Source organism: Pseudorca crassidens, chromosome 2 (genome assembly GCF_039906515.1).
Source record: "Pseudorca crassidens isolate mPseCra1 chromosome 2, mPseCra1.hap1, whole genome shotgun sequence".
Lineage (NCBI taxonomy): Eukaryota > Metazoa > Chordata > Mammalia > Artiodactyla > Delphinidae > Pseudorca > Pseudorca crassidens.
In genome coordinates, this window is record NC_090297.1 from 107473871 (window position 1) to 107491787 (window position 17917).

Sequence of the window (17917 nt, forward strand, 5' to 3'; positions counted from 1 at the left end):
TCACCTCCCCTCCAGAGTTAAAATACCAAACTCTAACACCTCCTTCCCCTTTCTCACTCTGTAACTTCCTAGTAAACAGTGGAGGAGCCCACGGTCAGTAACCAATGCTCTCTCACGTTAGTAAAAGTATTTCAGCTGGTGAGCCCTACAACTATGGGGACAAATAAAACTGAGCTGAACTATGGTTTCTGGAATGGAGAATGAGAGCACCCCACCCAAGACTTTCAGCCACCACCATAGACTTATATCCAAGGTGCATGCTAAAAAAAAAGCAGGCGGTATTTCTTTATATTTTAATTTTAAAGCATAAATATTTCCCCCCAAATCCAGGTTTTCGGAGAGGGATCTTACTTTCTCAGGTCCGTTAAACATTGAACCAAGAGTTTATTCTCTGGAGAGTTTCTGAGAAGCCGCCTTTCTGTGCCTCAGTTTCCTCATCTGTAAAATGGGACATAATAATGGTAACTATTTCATAAGGTTCTTGTGAGGATTAAATGAGTCATTATGTGTAAAGGACCTAGAACGTCATCTGGCATACAGTGAGTACTCTGCAGGTGTTATAAACTTTCTTAAGGACTTTATTTCTTCTATCTTGTTTACAGTGCTTCTTGTTTGTGGTGATTTTTGTTTGGTTTTGTGGTCATGTATTTTCCAATTACTGAGCATTAACAGTGTCCTCATAACAGGCTATTTCAGCCCCCGTGCACTTCTGGAGTAGAAGTAAGTTTGGCTGATGGTTTATAAATATTCATCTTCCAAGTCAGAGGCACTCAGCTTTTCCACAGACCCAGTAGTGGTTGTATCTGTTCATTTCATTTAGTTAAAAACTATATTGCAGATACAATAATCCAGCCAAGCTTTTAAATTAACTGGTAACTTTATTAATAACAATAGCATCTACACACATCTGAAAACACACATGTAAGAAACATAAGATTTATTCAGTCTCTGATAATGTCTGGAGCCCATTTGGATTCATGAAACCCCTGCAGTTAACTCCAGGATCCCTTATCCAAAAGCAGAGTTGAATAACTCATCAGACCATCAGTGTCTTTATCAGAAAAATCAAGGCTTGGACAGAAAGATTCAACATTCTGTAATTACACGAAGTAAAACTAAAATACAATTGTCCTCGCATCTGAGGATACAAAGGTGGACAAGGTTAGCTGCATGACCAGTGGACCAATCACTTCGCTTCTCTCAATCTCGTTTTTAAAGGGATATTAATCTTGTCTATCGTATAGGGTCTCCTGAAAAGCAAATGAGATGGTGAACATAAATTAAAAGCTCATCTCCGTGAGGAACAAAGGATCAGGATGGAAGGATGTCATAAACAGAGAAAGGAAAAGGATTTCCAGTGACCAATGTTTTGAATTTAATGAAAATCCAAGAGATTAGGCCAAACTGAGAAGTATAAAGGAGGGACAAAACTGCCACCTCCCCCTTAAAGCAAAAGAAAAAGAAAAAGAAAAAAATCTTAACAAAGTCCTCCTCCCAGCTGTTGCCCTGAGGTGACCACGGACAGACTTGGGGGAGGAGCTCCAAAAACATTTCCATTTTCATCACGTCTTCACATACATCTAATGAAAATGAACCGCACCCATCCATCCACGGAAGCGATTAAAAAAGGAGTGGGACAGAAAAATTAATTAAACAAATACTAATTCAATAAGTACTGAAGTGTCCACTGTGTGCCCAGTACTGGTTGGCACTGACGATATAGAGGAAAACCAGACCAGCAAAGTTTCTGTTAAGGGCTTGAGGAGAAAGACCGTAAACAAGAATATAAACGAACAAGACAATTTCAGACCGCTGCTAGGAGGAAGATAAAATAGAGTGAGGGCCCAGGACAGGCAGGAAGAAGAGGCGCAAACTCCTGAGTGGATGACTTGGGAAGGTTTCTGAGAGGTGACGTTTGAGCCCAGACTAAAATGACTAGTGCCTTGCAGTTACTTGAGGCCGAAACATTCCAAGATAAGAGAATTAAATGCAAAAATGATCCACCAACCAAAAAATAACAGGGATTTCAAAGCACCAAAGTGAGCGGTGGAAACCAGAATCTATGAATTCTGGAGCGGCGCGAGATTTTGAATATTCATGTCGTCCAATCAGGGAAAGGCTGAGACCAGGCAGCGCGGGTTCCGTCCTAAATACCCCGAACTACTGGTATCCACAGGAGGTCACGTCGCAGGGCGTAACTGGTGACTGGGCACCCAAGCAGCCGCCAAACTCTCGGGAGAATTCTTCAGGGCTGTGATGCAGTGTTCGCAGGACTCGGGCTTACTTACATCCTGGGGTCCTTTCTTAAATGAGGATGGCCGAAATCACTCACTTCGTTTTAGAACACCGATGAAACGTACCTAACAGAGCCACCAGGACACAACAGTCTACAAGCAAGAGGGTGGGAAGGAGCAGTCTCAGAATCCTAATTTAGAACTGACTGACTCATAAGAAAACGAAGCAGCACAGTGAGGGGTTAAGACTCGGCCTAGATTCAAAAGCAATACCAGTCACGCGCCAAGAACCTCAAGTCATAAGGGCCTAAAAAGCTACGTGTGCCATTTGCCATTACTTTCATCCAACTACTGCAACTTACTTTGTGAGAAGAGACTGAGGGAAAACAAGTGAACAAAGCTCTTCTCTGGTGATAAGGTGGGTGGCTCTGAAAAGAGCCTTTGGAAAGTCAAGCGGCCCGGCGACTTCTGCGAGCGCCGCGTCCCGGCAGGGACTCACTTGGAGCTGGTGTACTTGGTGACCGCCTTGGTGCCCTCGGACACGGCGTGCTTCGCCAGCTCGCCGGGCAGCAGCAGGCGCACGGCCGTCTGGATCTCCCGGGAGGTGATGGTCGAGCGCTTGTTGTAATGCGCCAGGCGCGACGCTTCGCCCGCGATGCGCTCGAAGATGTCGTTGACGAACGAGTTCATGATGCCCATGGCTTTGGACGAGATGCCGGTATCCGGGTGCACCTGTTTCAACACTTTGTACACGTAGATGGAATAGCTCTCCTTGCGACTGCGCTTGCGCTTTTTGCCGTCCTTTTTCTGAGCTTTGGTGACAGCTTTCTTCGAGCCCTTCTTGGGCGCGGGAGCGGATTTTGCCGGTTCAGGCATTGTAGAATACAACACCCGTTAGCAAGGAAAAGTAGCATGAGAATGGGCGGGCCTGATCCTTTTATAACCACCGTATGCAAATCAAGGCTCCAAAAGTCTTACGTTTCCATTGGGCCATGTAGAGACCTTGCGTTATCAGTAATAGCTACGTAACAACACCGACTCTTGACCTTATTGGCCATTTCTGGAGCCAATTTAGGACCAATGAAAAATTCGTTCCTGACCCCACCCCTAGGAAAGCTTATAAAAGCTTTCCAGTTGCTGATCTTTGAATCCTGTTTGTTGCGAGAATCTGAGCTCTAGGCCTTGTAGCATTATTTTCAGTTATGTCTGGCCGCGGAAAGCAAGGAGGCAAGGCCCGCGCCAAGGCCAAGTCGCGCTCGTCCCGCGCAGGTCTGCAGTTCCCGGTGGGGCGAGTGCACCGTCTGCTACGCAAAGGCAACTACGCCGAGCGGGTGGGGGCCGGCGCGCCTGTCTACATGGCGGCAGTCCTCGAGTACCTGACCGCCGAAATCCTGGAGCTGGCGGGCAACGCGGCCCGAGACAACAAGAAGACGCGCATCATCCCTCGTCACCTGCAGCTGGCCATCCGCAACGACGAGGAACTGAACAAGCTATTGGGCAAAGTCACCATCGCCCAGGGTGGCGTTTTGCCCAACATCCAGGCCGTTCTATTACCAAAGAAAACTGAAAGCCACAAAGCCAAAAGCAAATAAATCCAGACAAAGTGAACCAAAGACCAAAGGCTCTTTTTAGAGCCACCCAAGTTTTCAAAAAAAGAGCTAATGCGCTGTTTCGTGATCAGCCCTTCATTTGACACTTTAGTGGCTCTTAAAAGAGCCTTTGGGGTGAGTGGGGTTGGTGTCAAGCCTCCTAATTACTTATTCTTGCCAGGCTTGTGACTCTCCGTTTTCTTGGGCAACAAGACTGCCTGGATATTGGGCAAGACGCCGCCCTGGGCAATTGTGACACCCCCGAGTAACTTGTTGAGCTCTTCATCATTTCTCACGGCTAGTTGCAAATGGCGAGGGATGATGCGCGTCTTCTTATTGTCTCGGGCCGCGTTGCCGGCCAGCTCCAGGATTTCCGCTGTCAGGTACTCCAGCACAGCCGCCAGGTACACCGGCGCGCCAGCCCCCACTCGCTCGGCGTAGTTGCCTTTGCGCAGCAGGCGGTGCACTCGCCCCACGGGGAACTGAAGGCCTGCGCGGGACGAGCGCGACTTGGCCTTGGCCCGAGCTTTGCCTCCCTGCTTTCCGCGTCCTGACATTACGGCTAAAAATGCAGTTACAGCTTCTTTTTCAAAGAGAAGAATGTGGCAAAGATAACCAATTTGATGTAATTTATAAGAGCTACCGGGAGGGGTGAAGCGAAGTGGTTTGATTGGCTAAAAGCTGAGTCCGATCGAACAGCCAATAGGAAAGCGAAAAGCAGACTCTTCGTTTGCATCTTGTACTACGAGGAAATGACGGCCTTGGTAAGTACCTACCAATCGCTGTGAACCACATTAAAGCCCCTTATTTGCATGCCAGGATTTTTAAAGCGAAGGTTTTCAAACAACACGCTGTTTTGTTTTTTATTGAGTGGCAGTTTTTTTCCAACTTAAGAGTGGTAGGGTTTTTTTCACCAAGGGAAATCCCAAGAAGGACCCAAAAGGACTGCAGAGAGCCTCTGGCAGATGTAGAGTTACTCCCGCTCAAGGGTACCGAATTCTGAAGCTGATTACCCCCTTGAGCCCTAAATTACCCTCCAAGTCCCTCCCTTTGTGGCTCGTCAAAGCTAAACTTCTTAAAGAATATAGTACTACTAAGGCCTCCCCCTTTCAATTTACTCGTTGCCTGCAGTGTGGCTTAGCCCCATGCCACCCGCCACTGCTCCTCGGACTCCAGTTTGACCGAGGCTAGCATAGAATTAGTCATCCTCCTCTTTACCTCCCGGCGGCGTCCAAAACCGCCTTGAACCTGAAGGCGGCTTTCCCTTGGCTTTCAAAATGTCGCCCTTCGTCTTTCCTCATCCTGCTTCTGTTCCTTTGCCCTTTTTTTTACCTATTTATTTATTTAATTTTATTTCTCCCCACCCCCACCCCTCAACTCTGGCAACACCAAATTCCTCTGCCCGTCTTTAAATCCCGGTGTCCAGCTGGGCTCTGCCTCCCTACTCGCCCCTCCCCCACACTCCTCCATTCTTCACTCTCCCCGAAGAGTCTTACCCAACTCCATGCTTTCAACTAACACCTAAATTTGTTTCAGAAGCTCAGACCCATATACGTGACTGCTGACTGGATACTTCAACCTGTTTGTCCCAATAACTCGACCTATCCAAAAGCAAACTCATCCAAACACCCCCCCCCCCCCGCCCTTTGCTCTCTTTACCTGAATGGCACCAACAATCTTCCAGGTACCTAAGCCAGAATCCACTGTTCCCTGCATCTCAACAGCATATCCAGTGTTACTTATTTAACTTCAGCCTTTTCCTCCATGATCCTCTTGTTTGCCTCTCTTAGACTTCAGCAACAGCCCCTAGAGACTCGTTTGTGTAATCCTCCACCTACCTTCCATAGAAATTTGTCCTGAAAGTTCCATTTCTTTCTCCTCAGCTTCCCATCCCTGGGAGTTCTACATCCCCACCCCATTTTCACCCTTTCCTGAATATCCCATAAAGCTGAAACCGCTGAAATGCGTCTGGGGGCTCCGAGGAGCTTCAGTTCTTTATGTCTCAGCGCAGAAAGAATTCAGCGAGAGGCAAAGTGACAGATAAGTGACTTATTAGAATAGGACACTTGTGAGACTTGAGACTTCCCAAGTGGCTGGGTGAGAGGGTGCCGTGCTCCTAGAACTTAGTGGGCTACAGTTTTATAATCAAAGGAAAAGTGGGGAGGGGGAAAAGACCACCTTCTTCCTCATTCTTGAGTAGACGTCAAACTTCCAGCATTAGCTCCTCCTCCACGTGGCGGGGAGGGGGGGAGGGAGGCTCTTGTCCCTACTTGGTCAAGTCGGGACTGTCATGGTGCAATGGAAATGAGCCAAAAGGCGCTCATTTTCTAAAAATGGTAAATGATCTCAGGTTTCAGTATAATGTCACCCTTTCCTTATATTTTTTTGTTTTTAGTGTGTGGAGAGAAGCATGCCCTTGGAATCAGCTTACTGAGCTCACTGGGCAGGATGTGGGTCTCATGCCACCATTGTTTTATTGTTTTGGGGCATGTCTCATGCTTCTGTTGCATAGTTTTGTTGCTACGCAGGCCTGCCTGATTGAGTGATCATTAACTTAGAGTGGTCTCCCATACCTTTTTCTTTACTTACAATCCCCAGTGGGATTAACTATTTAATTACCTACTTTGTCCCTTCACTATGTCCCTATCAAAGACAGGAGGTAGAATGCTATAGAGAAAAGAATAGACTTAAATTTTTTTCCCTGAGCTCTTTTCTAGTGTTCCTCTTTTATCCTCACCTTTGTTCCACTGACATTTATTGAGTACATGCTACCTATCAGGCAGTGGGTATACAGATAATTGAGACTAGTACAAAGAGGTCTGTAATGAGATGCCTCTAGAAAATAGAGGAAATCTGGTGAACTCTGTAAGTTAAAATTAGTTAACATCAGCTATCTGTAGAGCTTACCCCTGGTAAGATGCTGGTATAGATTTGTGAAACACCCAAGTACAGTCAAAAGTAATGGGAGTGTTTCCTCAATAGTAGGATGCAACTGAAGATAATTCTAGCCAAACTGATTATAGTATTTCAGAAGATGCACGTGTTAATAGAAAGATATGGTCCACATACCATCTAAATGGGGCAATTACAGTAGGAATGTGTTGTGCTTCTCTAACACTTAAGAGTATGTGTCTGCTAGACACAAAGGTTTAGGCTGTTATAGAAGGTTCCCTGGTGAAAGCATCAGCTTGTTCTCATAGTCTGGGTGAAATGTTTCTGAAGACTATCCAACCCTCTTAGCTCAGGTTCTGCTCTCAATTAACAACTTTCCAATTATTCTACTTTAGGATAAAAATATGAGACTGAAAAGGGGAGAACCAGTATGGGAAGATGTATCTATCACTAGAAGTTAATTAATTTGAATTCTGACCTATTCATCAATTGCTTGTGTATTTTGTTAGTGTAACTCTCTCCCCAAGAAGCCAATCAGCTCTGGAAGTTCTAATAGTGTCAATTTTTCAGCCCTACAGAGCACAGAACAAAATACAGTAGTAGGGACCCCATGACAACTCTGGTACGCTTCGAGGCCCTGCTTGAGGGGCCAGCTGACCTCCTGATTTCTTTTTTACTTCTATCACAGTGACCCTGTGCTGTTAGGAAGGGTAAAGGGAAAAGAGATTATATTAAACCCTTATTAAGAGATAAGCCCTATGTTAGGGGCTACCTATGAAGTAGATATACAGTTGTACCTCGGTACCAGGACCCCCAGTGGATACTAAAATCCAAGGATGTTCAAGTCCCTTATATAAAATGGTGTAGTATTTGTGTATAACCTAAGCACATCCTCCCAGATGAAGTATCTCTAGATTACTTTTAATACCTAATACAATGTAAATGTTATGTAAATAGTTGTAAGTACAATGTAAAACTATGTAAATAGTTGCTAGGGCAGGGCAAATTCAAGTTTGCTTTTTGGGGACTTTCCAGATTTTTTTTAGAATATTTTCCATCTACGGTTGATTGAATCCTCAGATTCAGAACCCATGGATACTGAAGGATGACTGTAATTGTTTCACAGATAAGGAAACCAAGGCTCAGAGACGTTTAAGCACTTGCTGAAGGTCACACAGCCACTTACAAAGACATGATTAGAACCAAGGTCTGCCTGACTCAAAGACTGCTCATCATCCCTCCAAGCACACTACTTCACTAACTAGATTATGGGTTTCATGAAGTCACTTAACTTACCCAACCTCGCTTCCTGCCTCTGTTACAGAGAGAGGGAGAGCTGGAGAGCAGGAGAGTTAGAGAGTGAGAGTGAGAGAGCATGAGAGAAGAATGGAATTAGACTTAATACTTTAAATTCCATCTAGCTATAAAACCTTATTAGATAAGTCCAGATAGGCCAATATCCTACAAATTTTATCAGGCTCAGTTACTATCTATTGCTCCCCAGACCTCCCTTCCCAGCATTCTTACCAGAGCTATTAAAATATATAACAGAGCAGGCCATTTGTAAAAGTCATACACCATCACAAACAGGCTGGATCTTATCTCCTTTAACACCTCTGGGATTTTTAACCAAAAGCAGCGGAGTTCCTAACCAGGCAATCTAGTTAATCAAACATTTAGGGCATTCTGGGTCCATTCTATCATTCCAACCATACTTCTCTCCCTTCCCCTTTTCTTCCACCTTTCCTCAACTCCACCCCCAGCCCCCTCCGTACTGAGCTTCACATCATTCATAAGAGGAGCAAGGCCTTTCCACAGCTCCCTGCCATTGCACATGACGTTGCCCTTGGCTAGAATGCTTTCAGCCTCCTCTGGACCTGCAAAATCCTCCTCATCCTTCCAGTTTCCACCCAGATATCACCTCCTCTTTCATGAAGCTTCCCTACTGTCACACACACAGCCTCAGTGTACCCACATCTCTTTGTTCATATCCTGCTGATAGCATTTAAGCACTCTGCCCTGTGTTTTGACCTTGGTCTCACTTCCTTTCTGTGACCACTTCAAGGGACAGACCATGTCTTCTTCACCTTTAAATCAGGAGTCCTTTATTCCTTCTACCTGGCTCTTAGTAGGGTAATTAAATGTTTTTTGCACAAACAAATAAAACTATACTCTTAGAGAATTAGCATCTTCTTCTCTAAAATATTTCTCTTTAGTCAACAAACCACTCTCCAAATGCTAGCTAGCTATCAACAGTAGACTGTGGTAGCCAGAGTGACAGAAAATACAACAGAAGCTCATCAATTAAATAAAAATCATATACCCTACCATAATAGAGTTGTTAGAATAAATGAGAATTAAATATAAAGAACCTAGTACAGAGGTGGAACCTGAGATGCCCAAATGCTGGATTAGGAGGCAGAATAGCTTAATGGTTAAGAGCTCAAATTCTGCAGCCTGACTCTCTGGGTTTGTTTACCAGATCTGTGACCATAGGTACATTACTTACCTAACCTCTAAGGGTCTCTGCTTCCTCAATGGTAAAGCGAGAGTAGTAACAGTAGCTACTTCATGGACTTGTTGCAAGAATTAAAAGAGTTTATAAATGTAAAACATTTAGCATAGTACCTGTCACCAACAAAGCAGGGGATCTCAAAAATTTGAACAAATTTGCCATTTCAGAAATAAACATTGAGTTTATCCTATGACCACTCCTGGATATACACCAAACAGAAAACAATGTTTACATCCAACGAAAAGCACGTACAAGGATGTAGTATATTCATATACTGCAATACCACACAATGAAAATGAACAAATCACTGCCCCACACACGGATGAATCTCACAGACAATGTTGAGCAAAAGACAAACACAAATGTATTCATACTATGTGATTCTATTTATAAGAAGTTCAAAAACAGGCAAAACTAATCTATGGTGCTAGAGGTTAGAATAATGATTAACTGTGGCAGGGTGGTATTGACTTCCCTGGGAGCCTTCCGAGGTGCTAGAAATTTTCTGTATCTTGATATAGTGTATTCCCATGTAAAATTAAGCTGTGCGCTTAAAAAGTGTGCATTTCTTATGTGTAAATTATACATCAGTAGGGACAAATCAATTTTTTTTTTTTTTTTTTTTGCAGTACGTGGGCCTCTCACTGTTGTGGCCTCTCCCGTTGCGGAGCACAGGCTCTGGACAGACGCGCAGGCTCAGCGGCCATGGCTCATGGGCCCAGCCGCTCCGCAGCATGTGGGATCTTCCTGGACCGAGGCACGAACCCGTGTCCCCTGCATCGGCAGGCGGACTCTCAACCACTGCACCACCAAGGAAGCCCCCAAATTAATTTTTTAATGAACAAATACTGAAGTAATCATCATAGGAAAAAGATGAATACTTTGTTGGGCATCTTACTCCTCACATTACACATTAGTGTTTATTAGTTTTCGTTTTGTTTTCTTTAATTACACGAGGCGGCCACCATAATGTCTCAGTGCTTAAAGCCTCTAAGACTCTTAATCTGTCCATGACAAAGCTTCACTAAGTAGTACATATTGTCATGACTATGTTTTTATTAGAAACAAAGACACTAAACTTGCCCTAGGGAGCTTGCAACTTACAAAGCTTTCATTTATTTTTGCAACAGGAATAATAATGTCGGCCCTCTCTATTCACATACTAGCTCACTATCCATTCGGTACATTTTACCGAACACCCAAGTATGCCAACAGTGAGCCTGGCATAACACATGCAGTGAATACATTGCCTCTGGCCAGATCTCTCTTTCCACATGATTGGTTTCCTCTAGTCATTCAAATCTCTGTTTAAATGTCCCCTCCACAGCAAGGCCTTCTCTGACCACAGCCTCCCACCATTCCCCACCACTGTCACTGGATTAGCAAATTACAAGGCCCTCACCTAAAACAAGTCCTTCTTAGAGAGTCCATCTCTTTAACAGCACTCAAGTTGATTTACTTCTCTCTAGCCTGTCTCCTGCCTTCACTCAGATTATCTTGCACCAGACTTCTGCCAAAGGCTTTTCTCCTCTTCTCCCTGCTTCCGCTCTTCCCATTCCCTTAATATATTCCTCATACACTAGCCACAGTGATCTTCTAATAGAAAATCTGATTCTTTTCTCACTTTATTCTTTTTCCCAGGTCATTTCACTCCCCTCACCCACTTCCCCGCCTTCCCCCCCCCCCGCAACGATCTCATTTCGTCTTCAGCGAGACTCTTGCCTCACATGCGCTTCTCAGATGCTAAAACTAGTAGACAAAAGCTTAATGAAAAACAGAATAGTACATCGACTCAAAGTATCTCCTACAACTACAAAGGGAAAAAGGAAAATTTTACAATTGAGAAACCTGAGAGATACCACCTTAATCAATTAATCAGAATTATCATTAACAATGAGACAAATTGAATTATATGCCCCCTATATGCTTCAGTGAAAGGATTCAATATCACTTCTGCAGTTTTCCTGCCAAAAATGTATATCCTAAATCTGAATCAGAGTGAAGCATTCGACAAACCCAAGTTGAGGGATATTTAACAAAATAAACGGTCTGTACTCCTCAAAAATGTCAAAGTCGTGAAAGACAAAAAGACAAATGAACTATTCCAGATTAATGGAGACCAAAGAGACATAACAACTGAATACAGCATGTGATCCTAGATTGGATACTGGCCCAGAATTTTTTTTTTTTCATTTTATATAAAGGACATTATGGGACAACTGGCAAATTTTGCATAAGATCTGTACATTATAGTACTGAATTTGACAATTACATTGTTGGTTATGTGAGAAAACGTCTTTTTTTTTTTTTTTTTTTTTTTTTACTAAATACATATTAGCAAATATATATTAGTCAGAGCTCTTCAGAGAAATAGAACAATAGGATATATATGGAGAGGGCAAGAGCAAACGAGAGAGAGAGAGAGAGAGAGAGAAAAAGAGAGAGAGATTTATTATAAGGAATTGGCTCACATGACAATGGATGCTGACAAGTCCCGAGATCTGCAGGGTGAGTCAGCAAGCTGGAAACACAGGAGAGCTGATGGTGTAATTCCAGTCCAAGTCTGAAGGCTTGAGATCCAAGAGAAGCAATGCTGTAGTTCCAGTCAAAGACTAACAGGCTGGAGACCCAGAAAGAGCCAGTGTTTCAGTTCAAGTCTGAAGGCAGGAAAGAAGCCAATGTCCCAGTTCAAAGGCAGTCAGGCGGGAAAGAACTCTCTTTTTCCAGGAGGGTTAGCCTTTTTGTTTTATTCAGGCCTTCAACTGATTGGATGAGACCCAGCCACAATAGGGAGGGCAATCTGCTTTACTCGGTCTACCAATTTTAATGTTAATCTCATCAAAAACACCCTTACAGAAACACCCAGAATAATGTTTGACCAAATATATGGGCACCCTGTGGCCCAGTCAAGTTGACACATAAAATTAACCATCACAGGTAGTTAGAGGTAAATGGACTTATGTCTGAAACTTACTCTCAAATGAGTCAGAAAAATAATTATATATGTGTAGTTAGATACATAAAAAGAAACAAAGCAAACATGATAACATGTCAATATTTGGATAATCTGGGTATCAGGGTGAGGGGTATGCAAGAATTATTTGTACTGTTTTTGTATTTCTATAACTCTGAAAGCACTTAAGAAAAAGTTAAAAATAAAATACACACACATAGAACCATACATCCAACATGACATCTGTTCTTCGATATCATAAAGACACTTCAGGATCAAGTACAAAACAGAACTGGGCACCTAGTCTTTCCCTTCCCCACCCTTCCAAACCTGTGCTTCTTCCAATATTCTGTATCTTAGGGAACAAATGCCATCCATCCAGATGCACAAACCTGATAGTTATCCTTCATACTTTCCCTCCCGTAACTAGCCCATTACCACATCCTGTGGGTTTTACCCTCCCAATGTATATCTTACAGCCACAATTTATTTCCATCTTCACCTGCATGACCACCAGCGTGGTCCAAGTCATCATCATCCCTCACCTAGACTGCTACACTAACCTCCCAACTGGTCTCCCTGCTTGCACTCTTACCTCCTCTACAGTTCTCCATACTGCAGCCAGGGATCTTTGCAAAATAAAAATTTAAAGATGGCTAAATTCAATGCATGATCCTTGATTGGCTTTCGAAAAATAAAAAATTATAAAGGCAGTAATGAGACACCTGGGGAAATTTGAATGTCAACTATATATTAATAACAGTATTGAACAAATATTAAACGTCTTAGGCGTGGTAATAGTATTACGCTTATGTAGGAAAATATCCTTGTCTTAGGAGATACACGTTTAAGTATATAGCAATGAAATGTAAAGATTTTCGCAACTCTCAAATGGTTCAGCAAAAATGATAACAATATTTTTATTATATACACACATTCAAAGAGAGATTAGGGCTTCCCTGGTGGCGCAGTGGTTGAGAGTCCACCTGCCGGGGACTCACATGACATGGGGTCGTGCCCCGGTCCGGGAAGATCCCACGTGCCGCGGAGCGGCTGGGCCCATGAGCCATGGCCGCTGAGCCTGTGCGTCTGGGGCCTGTGCTCTGCAACGGGAGAGACCACAACAGTGAGAGGCCCGCGTACCGGGAAAAAAAAAAAAGGGAGATAAAAAGCAAATCTGGTAAAATGTTGTCAGTAAATATAGGTGAAGAATAAATGGGGTGCTCATTGTACTAACCTTGCAATTGACATTATGTTAAATTTTTTGAGTGTGATAGGGTATTGTAGTTATTTAAGAGAATATCCTTCTTCTTAGGAGATACATACTGGAGTACCTAAGGGTGAAATGTCATGCTGTCTGCAACTTATTTTCAAAAAAAGTATAGAAATACATTTTTAAAGTATATAAGTATACATAAAGTACTTAAACATAAAAGTATATATGTATAAGTATATAATATATATAAATGTAAAAAACAGTGAAAGGTAGAGGATGCTGTTTTGCGCTGTTCAACTTTTCTGCAGATTTGAAATTTTTCAAAATTAAAAGTTGGGGAAATACATATATGGAGAAATCGATAAAATATTAGGATACAAAATAAAATACTGGTTGAATTGACGAGTTACATATCATCTTGGAAAAATCTCATCCTGTTATATCCCCACTGAAAACCTTCCCTAGCTTCCTACTGCTCCTAGGATAAAAACAAAACTGCCTAACGAGGCCTTCTCCCCACAGGCCTATACATTCGCTCAGCTTCCCATCACCATCATCTCTGCCCCGTGGGCTCCAACTATATCTAACTACACCCAAAGGAACCACTCCCCCAAAGTTCTCTCTCCTCCTGGCCTTTGTGCGTGCAGCTACCACACTAGGAGGGGCTGAGAAAGGGATTTTTGTGCCTCTTGTAAACTGTTGCCTTAAGTTTTCTCTTCTCCCCCCAAGTCTGGACGACATGCCTCCTTATCATCCTGCTCTTAGTCCCATCACAGCCCTTAGCACACAGTATTGCAACTGTCCACTCACTGGTCCATCTTCTCCAGTGTTCTGTAAACTGCCTGAGGACAGGGCCTGTCTTACCTCCCCAGCCTCCAGGACTGGTCTGGCACACAATAATTATGTATTCAATAAATGAAATGGACTTCCATTTTCTTGTATGTAAAATAAAGGTGTTGGGCTAGATAATCTACAAGATGTATTGTCAATAAAATGAATCGAATAATCTCAATATCAATTGCACAGAAGTTCCCGTTTTCTTTACAGTTCCTCAGGTTCAGAGCCTCCCACGACCTCACGAGTCGGGGGAAGTAGAGACTACAGTTCCCGAGAACCCTCAGGACACCACGTGGTGGCGGCCCGGTCTATCGCGTAGCGAGGACTCCATTTCCCAGCGTGCCTCAGAACGCGAAGTCTACGTTTCGCCCGGAACTTCAGGAGTCCGGCCCTGAATGGGAGCTGCGGTAGCGAAGACTGAGTGCAAGGTAGAAGGGACCCAGCCTGGGGTTCAGAGGGGACACAGGGACATTGGCTCAACCAAAAGCCCGGAGTTGCACATACCCTACTCTTGCAACCTCCAGCTCATTCTTAGCGAATCCCCTTAGTAAGGAACGTGCCTCGCGCGCGGGCTCTCTAATCCACCGCCTCCCTTCAGCGGCTCGCGGCTGGAGGCCAGATTCCCCCACGTCACACAGAGGAAAGAGGCGGTGCCTCGCGTCTCACTGTGGCGTCTAGGCGGGCTCCCAGTGTGGACGTTGGCCAGGGGGCGGGGGCTGGGGTGGTTGGAGAGACTGGTCTCTCACCAAGAGCGAGGCCCTGACCCTCACTGCTCCCGTCCTTGTCTCTGCCGTAGCTGATGCTGAGTGGGCAGCTGGTCGGAAGCCTGTTCTCCATGGCTGGCCGCGTCTGTGTGTCCCGGGGCGGCGCCAGATCGGGGGCCATCGGTCCCGTCGAGGCCGCCATTCGCACAAAGTTGGAGCAGGCGCTGAACCCCGAGGTCCTGGAGCTGCGTAATGAGAGCGGCGGCCACGCGGTCCCACCAGGCAGTGAAACCCATTTCCGCGTGGCCGTGGTGAGCTCTCGTTTCGAGGGACTGAGCCCCCTGCAACGGCATCGGCTGGTCCACGCGGCGCTGTCAGAAGAACTGGCTGGGCCGGTCCACGCCCTGGCCATACAAGCGCGGACCCCCGCCCAGTGGAGGGAGAACCCTCAACTGGACACGAGCCCCCCCTGCCTGGGCGGGAGCAAGAAAACTCGAGGAACTCCCTGAACCCTGAGAGAGAGGGAGGACCGGGATCGAAACGGGTTGGGTGAGAATAAACTACTGGGACCTTCTTCCCTTCAATACAGTCTGGTATTTGTAAGAGTTGAGGACCTGGGCCCCATTCAACCGGCATATACAGGTTCTCTGGAGACAGCAATTCATTTCACATCAAGGTCAACCTAAGGAAAGCAGACAATCACTCACTACTGCTCTTGCCCTGGACTATTAAGGAAAAGCTGCCCAGTTGTTTCGTGTTAAATTGTGACTTAAGGAACCACCAGACCTTATGAGTTGCAAGTAATCCTGTACATTAAAAGAGAAATTAACATATGAGGTGAATTGCTGTGTTGTTAAAGGCCTGTTGAACCAGTGCTACAGATGTTCTTGGGAGAAGAAAGATACTTGAGGCCTAGCATAGTCAGGAAGGGCTTCATTAAACCAGAAAGGAAAGGAAAGTTGTTGCAGGCAGGGGGAAGAACCCAAGCAAAGGCGTAGAAGCTGGACTGGGCAGAGAGTTATTGGACAAGACAGCAGTTACAGACACATTTGAACTTCAGACTTGGGGAATGTTTGGCTTTCTATCAACCTGTCCATTTCCAAAAGGATTTACATTTGTTCGTGAGAAAAAAAAACTTAAAAAAAAAAAAACCACTAAAGCAGTGAAAAGATTATAATCTGGGAAGTAAGTATAGAAGGGGGAGAAAACTTTACATAGCCCTTTTTCTTATGAGCCTTCCAAATGTCATAATTTTGAGGGAAGCTCAGGTAATGTCTAGATAAGCAGCTTTCTGATGATCTCAATATGGAGATGGAACTTAGACAGTAAAGAGAAAGCTTGGTTAACATGTATCAACTGTTTCTGGCTAAAGAGTTTAGACTGCATCTGGTTGGGCAGTAGGGAGTCATTGAAGGGTGTTGAGGAAAGGATGCCAAAGAGCATTTTGGGGCAGATTGATCTGGCAGTGATGTGTAAGTGGGTTGGCATAGGAAATAGGAGGCACAGAGATTAACCAATGGTGCAGGCAGAACCCTGACCTAGAGGTCAGCTGTTGAAATGGAAAGGAAGGAGTTGATTTGAGAGTGACCATTTTTAAAAAGTCAGAAAACGGCTTGATTAGAACAGAAATGGACTAGAGTGAGAGGAGCGTCAATGGTAAACCTCAGGCAGTACTTTTCAGATTTCCTCACAGATAAAAATTCCCACGGGAGCTTGTTTAAAATGTGGATTCTAGGTCAACTCTCTTCCAAAAAAAGATTCTGATTCCACAAGTCAGGAATGGAATCTGGAATCTACATTTTTAAAAAACACACAAGGATTTGGAGGAAAGTTGGTTCTATTCTCAAGAAATATTACTCCAAGTTTTTGTTTATTTGTATTCATTTTTGGAGTTCTTAGATTTTTTAAATGTTTTTGTAAATATTATTTTATTATGGCAAAAACTCTTGAGATCTGTCCTCTTAACAATTTTTTTTAAGTGTACAATCAATACATTATCACTGACTATAGGTACAATGTCATACAGCAGATCTCTAGAGCTTAATCATCTTGCTTAACTGAAGTTTTATGCCTCTTGATTGGCAACTCCCCATTCCCTTCTCCCCCAGCCCCTAGTAACCAACATACCACTCTGATTCTATTTGACTATTTTAGATAAAGTGGAATCATGCATATTTGTCTTTCTGTGACTGGCTTATTTCACTTAGCATAATGTCCTCATGGTTTATCATAGCAGAATTTCCTTCTTTTTTAAGGCTGGCAAGTATTCCATTGTTATGTACATACTATATTTTCTTTATCCATTCATTTGTCAATGGACATTTAGGTTGTTTCCACACCTTAGCCATTGTGATATTCTGCAATGAACATGAGAGTGCTAATACCTCTCCAAGATCCTGATTTCAGTTCTTTTGGATAAATACCCAGAAGTGAGATCGCTGGATCATATGGTAGTTCTATTTTTAATTTTTTGAGGAACTTCCATATTTTCCAGAGTGGCTGTATCATTTTGAATTCCCACCAACAATGTACAGGGGTTCCAGTTTCTCCACATCTTTGCCAACACTTTATATAATAGCTATCCTGAGAGGTATGAGGTGGTATCTCATTATGGTTTTGATTTGCACTTCCCTGATGATTAGTGACATTGAGCATTTTTTTATATATACCTATTGGTCATTTTATGTCTTATTTGGGAAAATGGCTATTCGAGTCCTTAGCCCATTTTTTAATTAGGTTATTAGTTTTTTTGCTATTGAGTTGTAGGACATTACCCCAAGTTTTCAAAACTAGGAGACTGAGGGGGTGCTCCATCTGTAGAAGTGGAAAGGTCAGGATAGAGAGGCCAACTCAGGAAGTAAATGTGATGCATCATGTTACTCTGGCCTTCAGTTTAGAGAGAGAGGAGTTGTTTTTCCATCTCACGTCTTCCCCTCCCAGGACTGTCTCAGAGTTGGACGTAGGTGGAGGCAAAGAA

General features: G+C 43.9%; 4 protein-coding genes and 1 long non-coding RNA gene across 5 annotated transcripts; 2 read left to right on the forward strand and 3 right to left on the reverse strand.

Moving 5' to 3' along the window:
- Window positions 1-278: 278 nt before the first annotated feature.
- On the reverse strand, window positions 279-13502 carry LOC137219277 (uncharacterized). The gene is made up of 2 exons (XR_010941051.1): window positions 11702-13502; window positions 279-438 (listed from the first exon to the last, which is right to left on the reverse strand). It is a non-coding gene; the product is annotated as an uncharacterized lncRNA (long non-coding RNA).
- Window positions 859-3156, reverse strand: H2BC21 (H2B clustered histone 21). The gene has a single exon (XM_067727599.1). The coding sequence runs from the start codon at window positions 3108-3110 to the stop codon at window positions 2730-2732; it is 381 nt and encodes a 126-aa protein (XP_067583700.1). The 5' UTR covers window positions 3111-3156; the 3' UTR covers window positions 859-2729.
- LOC137219275 (histone H2A type 2-C) lies at window positions 3400-3826 on the forward strand. The gene has a single exon (XM_067727598.1). It carries the CDS (start codon window positions 3437-3439, stop codon window positions 3824-3826), a length of 390 nt encoding a protein of 129 aa, XP_067583699.1. The 5' UTR covers window positions 3400-3436.
- LOC137219274 (histone H2A type 2-B) lies at window positions 3988-4380 on the reverse strand. The gene has a single exon (XM_067727596.1). The coding sequence runs from the start codon at window positions 4378-4380 to the stop codon at window positions 3988-3990; it is 393 nt and encodes a 130-aa protein (XP_067583697.1).
- Window positions 13503-14524: 1022 nt separating the features above from the next.
- BOLA1 (bolA family member 1) lies at window positions 14525-15782 on the forward strand. The gene is made up of 2 exons (XM_067727595.1): window positions 14525-14664; window positions 15033-15782. Exons 1-2 carry the CDS (start codon window positions 14632-14634, stop codon window positions 15447-15449), a joined length of 450 nt encoding a protein of 149 aa, XP_067583696.1. The 5' UTR covers window positions 14525-14631; the 3' UTR covers window positions 15450-15782.
- The last annotated feature ends 2135 nt before the right edge of the window (window positions 15783-17917 follow it).